General features: G+C 39.9%; 1 protein-coding gene across 2 annotated transcripts in view; it reads right to left on the reverse strand.

Annotated features, from left to right (window-relative positions):
• Positions 1 to 12502, reverse strand: part of samd12 (sterile alpha motif domain containing 12) — a 112623-nt gene that overhangs the window by 71796 nt on the left and 28325 nt on the right. For both annotated transcript variants that reach the window (XM_088010398.1, XM_015002017.2), the window contains exon 3: positions 10244 to 10373. In XM_088010398.1, the coding sequence (XP_087866524.1) occupies positions 10244 to 10373 (130 nt within the window). The remainder of the gene's footprint in view (positions 1 to 10243; positions 10374 to 12502) is intronic.

Consider the following 12502-nt stretch of genomic DNA (forward strand, 5'->3'; position numbering starts at 1 on the left):
AAAAATAGGCAGAACTGCACAAACTAAAATCTCATTATCTAAGAATGACTGTGTGCAAAAAAATGTAATGTACACATTTTGTGTCGCCCTGTCTTAACCTTTTCAAGAAAACATAATGTGTCACCTTTAAGAAAAAGCTAACTTAGAAAGAATACCATCCAATCTAACAGAGCTTGAGTTATTTTGCAAAGAAATCCGTTAAAATATTCTTCTGACCTCCGTAGAGACACAATCAAAACATCCAGCTGTTATTCCTTCGACCTCACAGTCATGCATTGCTTTGTGTTGGTCGATGATATAAAGTTTGTTCGTGATAAAACTGCAAACCTTTTGGGAATAATGCCAATAGTTAAAATTGAAAGGAGCAGATCTAGATGTAGATTTAACAGTCTGAGAGGCTAAATCATACCTCTAAAATGATAATTTAATGGCGTAGGTGACTGTGTGTGTGTGTGTGTGTGTGTGTGTGTGTGTGTGTGTGTGTGTGTGTGTGTGTGTGTGTGTGTGTGTGTGTGCGCCTTTTGAGATCTTAGGGCTCTAACATCAGAGCAGTCAAACATCTGTATGCCAAAATATACTAGGAAAAAACAAGTTCAGAAAGCTTTTTTGAGCAAATCCTAGGTTGAATAATTTCTTTTTTAGATATTCGCATGCATAAAAGCAAATGGCATGAATCTTTAACTTACAAAACTAGACTCATACCTTTAAAAGAAGCCAGAGCAAAGCCGGTGAAGTGCTGCAATTACTGCGATATAAGAATACCAGTGATTACAATAAAAAAACACTCGGCTCAACTTTCAGCTAAAGTGCCTTGCCTCCTTGTCAGCAAGGCAACATCAGTGGGGTGGAACAACTTCTGTAAGGAGTCCAAGCCTTTTAACTCTCTGTTCCTCCAGTTCTGAGTCATTGGCATCGACGATCCCACCATGTCTCAGCGGGGAATTTTTCATACCACTATTAATGCACTGTGCAGTGTAGCATGGCCAGGAGGAGAGGAGGAAGAAAGGGAGGAGGAAGAGGAGGGCTGGAGAAGTGGAAAGTGGTCAGGAGGAAATAAATGAGGTAAGAGAAAGAGTTGCTTTGGAAGCAGTTGAATGTCTGATAGTGAAAGGGGGAAAAAGGCAAATCAGCTGTAATAAAAAAAAGCTCCTGAAATGTAGAAGGATAAAGGAAGATGTAAAAACTAAATATTAAGACTTTCTGCTGCTTATTCAACAGAGTTGCAGAAAGACTGGTTCATTTAGCAATCTCAAAACATAAAAAACATCTCTCACTGCTTATCTAAAAGATTTACTTTGCACTTCATAATGGAAGCTGCCCGTCTCAGTGAAGTGGTTTGGGCATGCAAGTGGATTTCTAAATGTAAAAAAAGAGTTGGTTTTTTTTTTCAGTTTTTCCAACAGTGGTCTGAAAGCCAATTGTGCAGAGAATTAATTTTAAAATAAGTATTTCTCATCAATTTAACCCCAGCGTACAAAAATATGTTTTTCTTCCTGTTTAAGCACTGATGTAACAAATTACATCGTTATTCACAAGAACCCCACATTATGTTTTATATTTCAGAAAAGCAGCGGTCTGCAGGAAGGCCTAGTGGGTGGTAAGGCTTTTAAAAAGTCAACTTAAAACTATATAGACAAAGATTACAATTTAAAACAAGACTTCAAGGGGACTATTATAGTTCCTTGAACAGGTTAGAATAGATCTATGGGCTAAACAAAATATGTTCATTACATCTTTTGTACAAAATTATTCGAGATTTTAGTCTGTTGAGTTCTGCCTGTTTTCAGAGTCAGCTGTTTTAGGACGTCCTGTCACTTTAGATCCAAACGAGTTGCTGCTGGCCACGCCCCCTAACTCCATGTTTACACTCACACATGAAAATGGCAGCAAACCGATGCCCAAATTATATACCAGTACATCTTTGAAAAGCAGTAGTTGAGCCTCCTGCACAACCAACATGAATGCAGCAAGTGGTTTCTGGATAGTGAGTCAACAACAAAACACTTGTCTTTTCCAGTAGCTATTGTACAGCACATCCAAACTCCATTTTGTGTTGCTAGGTAATGGGCTGGGCTCGCCTGGGGTTGCTAGGTAACGGCACAATGGCCATTGAATGTGACTTAATCGGGAGGTTTTTGAAACAGCTCATTTTCCAGACAAAAACTGAACATTAACTTGTTGCCAAAAAATTGGTGGGTGTTTTTTTTAAGAAGCAGAAACCCAAATGAAAGAATAAAAATGTCACTTATAAAGAAAAAAAACCACAAAACCCATTAAATTAAACCAAAATTATAGAAGAAAACAATGTATAAAATAAAAATGGGAAAAGTTCTAACTATTGTCCCATCAAAACAGGAAGAAGTACCTTCATATATGGACGAAGTAACAACTGAAAAGAAACCCAAAAACCTTTTATGGAAAAGGTACCGACAGAGCTCAAGTTGGGAGTCAACAGGCAGCCCACTGAGACAACCGGAGCTGTTTGTTAGCATAATGCTAATATTGAGCTACAATCCTGAGCACAAAAACAAAAGCTGGAAATGTTGGGTATACATGTGATGCATCAGAAAGGTGGCAGAAATAACAGAGAGGGAATCATTAATTTTTACTAATTAATGTCTGTACAATTTCTCTATTTTAATATTATTTCACTGTATAAAGAACAAATACAGGGAAGCATGTTGCACACGCAGATTTCACAAAGACTGGGCGAAGTGCACAGAACCACATTGTGCCTGAGAATCGGATTAATGAGTGGTGGGTGAGCAGCCGTGTTGTGCTGAAGCTGATTAATCTGCAGCTACAGCCTGGCACAGTCAACTGCGGCTTTGATGAATGGGAGCTTAGAGTGCATTTGTTTACACCCGCTTAAATATAAACACAAAATACACACATACATGCATTGATCCACCAGGAGTTTGCTTCATTTTGCAGGTAGAAATAAGAAGAACAGGTGCACAAAGGCTGCTTATTAACACAGCGCCTCGATTTGATAGAGGTTGTACTTGGTGAAATAATTTGAGTTTGTTTCCTCAGGTTAATGTTCTACAACAGCAGCACATTTTTTAACACTTCCCGTCAGCTGTCTGCTCATTTTTTTGTGTCATCTGCGGAACAATAGAGATCCTGTTCAGACTTGGCATTAAAATGTGTTCTGGCTAATTCAGATACAAGTGGGCAGTTTTAAGCATGACTGTTCATGATTGGCATTAAAATCTACCTTTTTTTTTTTTTTGACTGATTTCCACCTCGGGATGATTGCAGTCAAATAGTCGCATTCAGAAAAGTCTTCCTCCAATCAAGACCACATATATTTTTACTGAGCTGTGTTTGTTTCAGTGAATGCAGTTTCCATGGTTTTGTTTCTGAAAAATCAAGAGTTTATCCAACCCTTATGGGTGGTGCACAACTCAGGGATGCTTTTAAGGGCTATTTGGTCGAAGATAAGACGTTTCCACATTCTTGACACAAAGTCCAACTTGCTGTCATGTCAGTGCAGATTGATTACAAACTTCACCAGTAATCCCTTGTATAACCAATAAGTTTATGGATTCATGGACAGAAACTAATGATGTAATCATGGAGAGGAGGGTGTGGTTAGGGGAACCTCAGGGGTCCTTTTTGAGATGATCCTACTGGAATCTGTTTAGTCCGCTTTAATCTAAACTCCAGTTCGGATTAATGTTCTCTAGAAAGAACTGTTTGATGAGGTGTGAATGTGTAATCAAACTCTGATGCAGACCAAAGAAGCAAACTCTGACTTTAATGCATATTATGTGAACGCCAAGCGGAGTGAAGATTGCTCCAAAAGCAGGAAACAAACTATTGACCCTTTGCACTCTCCATAACTCCGCTCGCTCCGCCATGACAGACGTCAAAACAACCAACGTGCTCCTTTAAAACCTGTCAAAAAGCAGACATCTGCAACCTAGTATCACTTCTATTTAGTTTATTTCACTTTAAAAAATTATCAAAGGGTGCAGCACAGACAAGGCTGCAAACCAAACGTATTGTTTCATTTTATAACTTAACGAGGAAAGATGGCGGTGATGGATAGCGGCGGTTAATCACATCGACTGGCAGCCCTCGGTTTATTCACGGATTTGTAGGGAACACGTTTTAAAATGCAATAATGTTATACTTTAAGTATGATTAGAAAGATACCAAATATTGCATTATGGAGAAGGTAAGCATCTAATCATTGGTAACCATGGAGACAATGCCACACCATCATGTAGCCTAGCATGTATGGAAAAAACTGGTTAGCATCTCGTCTTTTGTACGTTTTAATGCTGTTCCGGTTTAAGAGAAACTGTTTATGACATGGTGACATTAATCATGTGGTGTGAATTCAGGCAAAATCGATCATATCCATCAACACGTCAGGAGAGAGGAGGTATGGATCGGTTTCTCAGCTAGCCGTTTCCAACTCCTGCCATCTATGAGCCCCAACCAGGTGTGTTAAGTTCACAGACAAACTAGATCGAACAAGTAGAAGCCATGAATAAACTGACAAAAACAACTTTGGAAAACAATCTCAGTTGCTCTGTTCAATACTCCCGTCGCTCACTTCTGAGGCCATCATGGTGCCTCGAATAATTAAGTTATGTAGTTGGAAAGCGTCAATATTGCAGGGCATTCTGGGTAAACACAACCTAATCAAACCTAAACGTTTAGCACTAGTGGGAGAAATGACTGATGGTCTTTTACTAAAGACAAAAGTGAAATCCTCCAAACACTAAACTCTGATGCTACTCCATATTTGTTTACATTTTGTGAAGGAGGAAGTTGAGCTTGTGTCTGAGGTTTCTGTCATTTCCTTCAGTAGTTCTTGGTGCAGCGCCACCACAGGCGAGGAGGTGAATAGCAGATTTTCCTATTAGTTTGGATTGTTTGACACAAACTGCACCATGTCGATACAACGAGCAACAACGATAAATATCTATTTAAGTGCAAGAGACAGCTGCTCCAAGTCATTATTACAGATTTATGCAGTAAAAATTATGTGTTTAACAAGAAAAGCTTGAGAGAAAAAATCTAAACATCTCACATGTAATGCTACCAAAGTCTACAAAGCTGTAGGCTCTGGGACACTTAAGCTATAGCTGTTGGAGGCAGCTAATGAATCAATAAATGCATTTTTACATATCTTTGGTTTCCATAATTGCTGATCTGGACTAAATCAGCAGCTATAATTTGTATAATTAATCATTATTTCATCTCAGAGTACCAAACTGTCCAACAAATGGTCCATCAGGAGGAAAAAATAAAATCTTCATGCTACACTGCAGCTTCCAGGCTGATCTGCAGCCCTGTTACTTCAGTCTGTTTGACTCATTTGCTGTATGTCTTTTTCTCCATTAACCAGCTGCATTTCTATGACAGCAGCCGGCGGCAGCCTGCACAATTCATCGTCTAAGGGCTACATGGCTGTTGTGGTTAGTTTCTGCGTGTCCTCGACCGTTCTGAAATAGACTTTGTCACCTTTTGTCCTTTTCTGGGCCTCTTCAAATATACATTTAGTATCCAATGTGAGACCCTCCAGTTGCAGAAGATGTCTCTACCAGTGAGCTGCATTGGCTCGCTGGTATTTTCCAGGCAGCTGAAATGACCAGTTTGACTAGCGGGGCGGAGAGAGTAGCAGGACTCCAGCCACCCTTCATTTAACCACTAATATTACAGGCTATTAATTATTCAGAGCAAGGGCTTATGACACCATATATCACTGAGTTCTGTGAGGGAAACTTTCCCGGACTATAAGAGAAAAACTGAAATGATTGTCCCCACATAAAATTTTAAAAAAAAATCTAATATTTTGAAATCAATCTGAAGGTAAATCTTAGTTGGGGACATTGTTAAAGGAACAGTATTGCATAAAATCAACTTTTTGAGCTTTAAATCATGCTATTATCTTATTCTCTCATCAAAAACACACCTGGAGTGTTGCTTTGATTCTTTCATGCATATTTGAGAAATATTTTAATTTCCATGGCAACCATTCAGCTGTGCAAAACGCCTGGGTGGACATAGCCCCGCCTTCGAGACACAGCTCCTCCTCAACCACTCAGCTCCTTCAGACTAGCCAGCAGCAATTAGCAAACACCTGGTGAAATTGAGCATCTGCTGAGCTCATAAGAACCATTTCTCAGTCAAATGCTGAAAAAACATTGTTAAAGGGTTAATGGAAGAACCATGTTGAGATGAGTTCCTGAAGGCGGAGTTTCAGAAGGCAAAGAAGCTTCTTAAAGAGACAGAGGCCCAATTTCAAGAAGTTAAATTACAAAGTCATTTGATGAATAAAGCATTTCTATTATAACTGAAGTCAACATAGTTATGCAACTGTGCTATAAAATGGGACTATGTCCCTGAAAACACAAATATTGCCCCTTTTTGTTGGTTTGTAAGAAACAAAATTCCCAATTTTTGCAAAAAATATGGTAGTGCTTTTTTTATGCGCATTTTGCTAAATAACGTCACCTCAGCCAGAGCCTACAGTCTTTACCAAGCTTCCTCATTGTAAAGACGACGGATTAGGAACTAATATCTAATTATGCCCTAATATGCTTTAATGCATTTTAAATAGAAGCTGGGTGTTGAAGCCATATTTGCAGCTGTGTCTGTTGGGGGTGGGAGGTGAGGACTGAGGAAGGGAGGCGTCTTCTTGGCAGTGGAGGCTGGAGAGAGGATGGGAAGCATTGATTCCTTTGGCAGAGGTTACAGCAGTGAAGCGGTTGCTGCATACTGAAGTCGCTCGATGCTAAAATGTTGCACGCGCCTCAATATGCAGTGAAATGCATTCCCCATGCTGCTGTTTTATGTCTAAAGAGGGCGGACGCGATTGTCTGTTTGAATTATGATCTGGAAAAGAGAGACTGCTTATTGATTTGGTACTTAGTGAAAGGGATGACGATGTTGCCAAGACAAGTGAGATTGAGCACCGCTGGCAGTCGAAAAGAGGCATTCAGTTATGGATGTATTGGTGGGAATACAGTGCACTGAATGCAAAAGAAATAGTCTGGCACAAGGAAGCCAAACCCCGGCCTTGCTCACGCGGTTTCAATTATGAAAAGGTCACAAGTAGAGTCTGACAAACACACCGAACAAACAGATAATCTCCTATCTCAGATGCATGCCTGTATTCTAACATAAACATATTCAAACTCCTTGTTTACTTGTTTGCACGATTGTTTTCCCAACAGGGTTACATTGGTTAGTCGTGTTTATTCTGTTGCTGTGTTGAAAGGAAATAAAATGTCCGCATGATATTCAAAAGATTGATTAGGATGCAAATTGCCTTGCGAGTCCAATTGGTAAGGCTTGGCCCATTTTAATTGACTTCCGTTAATTAATGCCAAATGTGGAGACAAACTGAATTACTTGCAGATTTTCTGCGTGCTATTATCTCCCAATTGTCTCAGTTTGAAAGTGTAACTCTGTACTTCTTATTTAATCCTTCCTCACAATAAATGGCTTTAGAAAATTCAGAAGCAGACCGGAAAAAACACAAAAAGCATTTTCTACAGCAAATATATTAGTACACTTCAAGCAAGACAAAACTAACAAGTAACTTTGAAGTAAAATAGGAGCTTGTTTTAAGTCAACAACTCCTTGATATTGACTTTTTTAAAATTTCTACTTCCAATGGTAGATTATTTTACTTATAACATGGAAAATATATTGTTATAAGTGAAATAATCTGCCAGTGGAACTAGAACTGGGTTGCTAGGTGACAGGCTGGGCTTGGCTATGGTTGCTAGGTAACGATGCAGTGGTAGTTGATTTTGAAATAGGTGAAAATAATCTGCCAGTGGAACTAGAACTGGGTTGCTAGGTGACAGGCTGGGCTTGGCTATGGTTGCTAGGTAACGGTGCAGTGGTAGTTGATTTTGAAATAGGTGAAAAAAATCTGCCAGTGGAACTAGAACTCTTATTATCAATATTAAGGAGTTATTGACCTGAAACAGGCTCCTGTATCTTGCTCAAACCTGACTTGTCTTAAGTTTTATTTTATTTCAAGTGGAATAAAGGCGTATTGATCTACAAAATAATTAACCAGATAATACAACGAATAACGGCAATAACCAAACAAGCAGAAAAACAAACATTCAAGGAGGTATACATTAAAATGGATACATTCAAAACAAAAATTAAACAGAATATAATCAATTGGTGTCCCAACAAAATAATGTAATTGTTTAACATTTGTGAATTAGGATATAGTGGTTTCTTTTAATCTTGGCAGTTATTTTCTAAGTGGAATTATTATTTTTTTGTTCTCTAATATTGCTTGATTAACCCAGCGTCAAGAAGGCCATTCTCTGGAAGAACACCATATTCAGACCAGCAATTACCTTAACACTGGTGAAAAAGGACCATCTCCACAGGCAGATTTATTCACTTTTTTAGTACTTTCTTGCTGAAAAGTGACTTGTAAGTTAGTTTCATCTTATTTGAGGTATACTAAGATATTTGCACTAAAAACTGTTTTTGCAGTGATGGAGAAAATATGCAGTCGTGATGCTTAACTTTGTTCATTCTGAGATAAACCCAATCAAATGTTATTATCTTTTCACACAAAGAATGATTTCTTTTGAGAAAGGTACAGAAACTACTCAGACATAATAAGCGTGAGTTTCCGGTGGTAGATTGTGTTAATCTTCTCTATATCCAGCAGCAAATTATCTTGTAAACACATCAGTCCACTGCGGTCTAAAAACCTAAGAATCACAATCTATCTATCAAAGTGTGAGTTTACAACCTGAATGAAAAGAAAACAAATCAAATGCTTCTAAAATGTTTCTCCTTGGGAGTTGCTGTCAAATTGAAGCGGCGCTTCAGCAGGTATGCAATGAACCGTGGGTCATCTATTCGACCTCTTTGCAGCTGATGAGACATTTGCGCGATTCGCGGCGCAAAGCAGAAAGATTCATATTTTCACACCATTAAACAGGTGATGCTGAAGCTCCATGTAGACGTATAGCGGTTAAAATTGCATCAAAGAGTGAGTCAACGCGCCGCTCATTGCAAGATTTATGTCGCCAGCCGGTCGCCGAGTCGAGGATTTCCTCAGGAGCAGCAAATAAACATATTAGTGTGATCAGCCGGGCTGTGAGAGAGAAGAGCGCCATGAAAATTAATGGTCGTCTGTTTCTATGAGGACTGAAGCGCTTTAGACCCAGGGTGACCTTGAAGGGCCTCGTTGGGGGAGTGATTGACGTGGCAACTGTTACCGTTGGTAACATAGACAGAGGGAAGAGGAGGGATGGACAGACGGGTGGGCTGTTAGCCAGACGGCAGGTGTGGAGCGCACCTGGGAGGTTATGAATGAAATCTGGCTTCTCAGAGCCAAGATGATGAAACTTCTGAAGAGTTTTGGAAGAGAGAGGAGCTGGTTTGGCTCCAAGTTTAGGTCAGAAGACAGATTTCATGGTCATTTCTCACATTTGTTTTTCAAAATAGGAGCTAAAAAAGAAGGATCGACAGCAGCAGAACTCTGATAAACCCACAATGGGAACGTTTCACAGCATTTTGCGGTACATAAAAGCTTGAGGCTAACAAGATTGGATCCAACTTATGGTGGCTGAAGGGGAAAGTAACATTTTTATAAAATAAAATGTATCCATGAAAAAAAAAAAAACATGGCTGAAACCACATTTTTGTTCTTAAAGTTAACATTAGCATTGTTAGCTAGTAGTCCACAAGCTAGCATTAGCATTACAGCAAACGAACATCTTTCCCATTTGAAGCAGATTTCTTCAGGATTTCACTTTCTTAAAGCTGTTTTTAATAAAAACATTTTTTTACATATATTTTACAGGGGAATACAACAGTTCACATGATCATAACTGTAGAACTACTTCCTTTTTTACTTCAAAATGAGAATATCCGATGACGTCACTTGTGAAACTAGCTAGTATTTGTCAACACAGACTTCACTTTGAAAAGAAGTAGTCTTTTATATATTGAAGATCTTGTGTTGAGATTTGTCTGAATCGCTACTGTGTTGACATCTTGTCCAACCAAAACAGAAAGAAAATATTAACCATTTATTGTTCTGTAAAGGTTTTGTTGCATTGGAGGGATAAAAATGTCCAAATGTAAGTGCTAGCCCAAGATTTGAGCAAACTGAAGCAATAAATATGTTTTTAACCACACTGTGTGTCCAGCAGCCATAATATCAGTTTAAGGTGCTTGTGCGAAACACACTGATCTTATTGATCACAGTTTGGGTTCAGAGATGTACCTGTGATGTCGTGCTGTTTGAAAGAGTCGCTGTAGATCTGATGCTGATTGGGACAGTGCTTTTTCAGCCATTTGCAAACATCCTGCTGAGTCCACAGGGCCACTGGTTTGGACAGCTTCACGTATCCAGGCTGAATGAGAGGAAAACATTAAAAAATAAATCAAAAAGCATTCACTGAGCGACCTTTTAAGTCTAAATCTGTCATGGATCATTTCCAAAAGGTCCTAAACTTTACCCCTAACTTCACAATAAGTCACCAAAATCTGTGAACTGGTGATTAATAATTTGACTACTTGCTGAAGATCTTTAAAAGTACCGAAGTTTCAGAAAATGTTTAAGCAAATGTTTTATTGTCCAAACCAAATGTGTGAAGATTCTCAGTTTTCCAGGTTCAGGAAGTAACTTTGTTTAAACGTCAACTCCCTTAATTTCCTCCTGAACTTGAGCAATGAGGCGACAGTCGCTTGTCCTCATCCAGCCGAGTAACCAGCACAATTCATCCATGTGACACTTTAAGCTTGTGCACATGCAGCCAGCAATGCAAAAGAAGAAAGTTGAAAAATGTTCAACTGAAAACGTTCACCCTTCGTTGTTGATCATTGCTCTCTGTCAAGTCCATAGCGAGCTGCAGTAAACTTAGTATAAGGGGGATTTTTCTGCCATAATTCGAGAGCACACCTTTTCATTTTGAAAACAGGACTTCATGTCTTTTGTTCTCAAAACTTCTGCTCTCTTTCAAACATTCACTGTGCTTTCTCAAACCTTTCAAAGCCCGTCTCTGCTCGGATCAAATCTCCACTTGAAAACCTCTCTGCTCACTTGCAAAACATTTTCTGCTTGAGCTCAGAACAAAAAAGTACCGTCACCTGGCAACCTCTCAGCCAATAGAATGTGTGCCTGTGTGGCTACTATCGATTGTAGCAACCTGCAACTATACATAATGACTTATAGATAACCATTAACAGAAAACATATAAACCAATGAATGGATGGACGTTGTAACACGGTTGGTTCTGTGGATCCATTTTCTTTGGTTGGGTGAACAAACTCCTGCCTCAGTTCAGCAGCTGTTAGTGATCAGTAGCCCTGCTGGCGGATGTTTAGCGCAACACGGAGCAGAAAGCTGAGGTCGTTGTTTCTCCCTCCATCCAGTGGGTGGCGCCCTAATTTACCCTGAGCTGTTTCAATGCTTTCTTGCCGACTTGCAGGTGTTAAATTAACCGTTTCTTAATATGCTTATGTTCTGTACTTTCTTCAGCTGCAGCTCTCTGAGCCGTCTTGGCCAACATAAAAATGGCTCATAAAAGTCCTTGAATAACCAGAAATGTCCCACACATTTCAGACGCCTCTCCAACCAGAATACTTCAACAGCAGGCAACGCCTTATGATCCCTCCTCAAAGTGTCTGCAGTGCTTCTGATTCTGATTAAGAGGCTACTAAATTTGCAAACAGAAGTGATTAAAATTTCACATCTACAACCTGCTCTTCGGGCTGCTTTGTGCCGCGGCGTAGCAGTGGAAAGTCCTTGGTTTTCCCTTTTCGCTGCTTCCATCATCTCTGCCCCAAATTCAATCTCCTACAGTCGCTGTCAGATGGAACGGGTTTTTTCTCCCCACAGCTTTTCACCTGTTTCTTTTCTTCCACCACTACTCCCACTCGCTCTATATCTAGCTTCCTAGAGAGAAAGAAATTGGGGGAGAGGCGCACGCTGGTTTGGGCATATGGTCGGTATCTCCGGGGTGTGGGTGAAATGACAGACAGCCAAAGCAAAGCAGGCGAGTGTGCGGGCGTGTAGGCGAGGTCGCAACTCTCAACCTAAGTGTGCATGGATAGATGTTGAGTGTATGTAGAAGGGACAGGGTGCTGTCACACGAAGAAATCACATTAACCATTAAACACAACTTGGCTCTGTGCTAATTAACCCTGACTGGAAGCCCTGAGGCGACGGAGTAGAGAGGAAAGCCAAGATGGAGAAGGAACCAGAAGAGGGAGAGGAGAAGAAGCTGACAGATGAGGCAGCGAAATAAAAAAGTAAAAAAGAAGCCAAAGCTGTGGAGTAGACTCAGCAGATTGACGTGAGAGGCTCTCATTTTCCATGAACCCATTTGTGAGTCAATGGCCATCTGTGTTTTACATTCTGCACTGATTTAGCCCATAGCTGTTCTCCTCGGTACGCTACGAAAGGCTAGCTGGTGCCTTCCTGTTCGCCAACCAGCAGAGAGAGAGAAACCACAAGGTAGATAAAAAATTTAAAAAGGAG

The sequence above is a fragment of the Poecilia mexicana genome, unplaced genomic scaffold, assembly GCF_051168715.1.
Source record: "Poecilia mexicana isolate PSO_F unplaced genomic scaffold, ASM5116871v1 scaffold_11, whole genome shotgun sequence".
In the NCBI taxonomy this organism is placed as follows: Eukaryota; Metazoa; Chordata; class Actinopteri; order Cyprinodontiformes; family Poeciliidae; genus Poecilia; species Poecilia mexicana.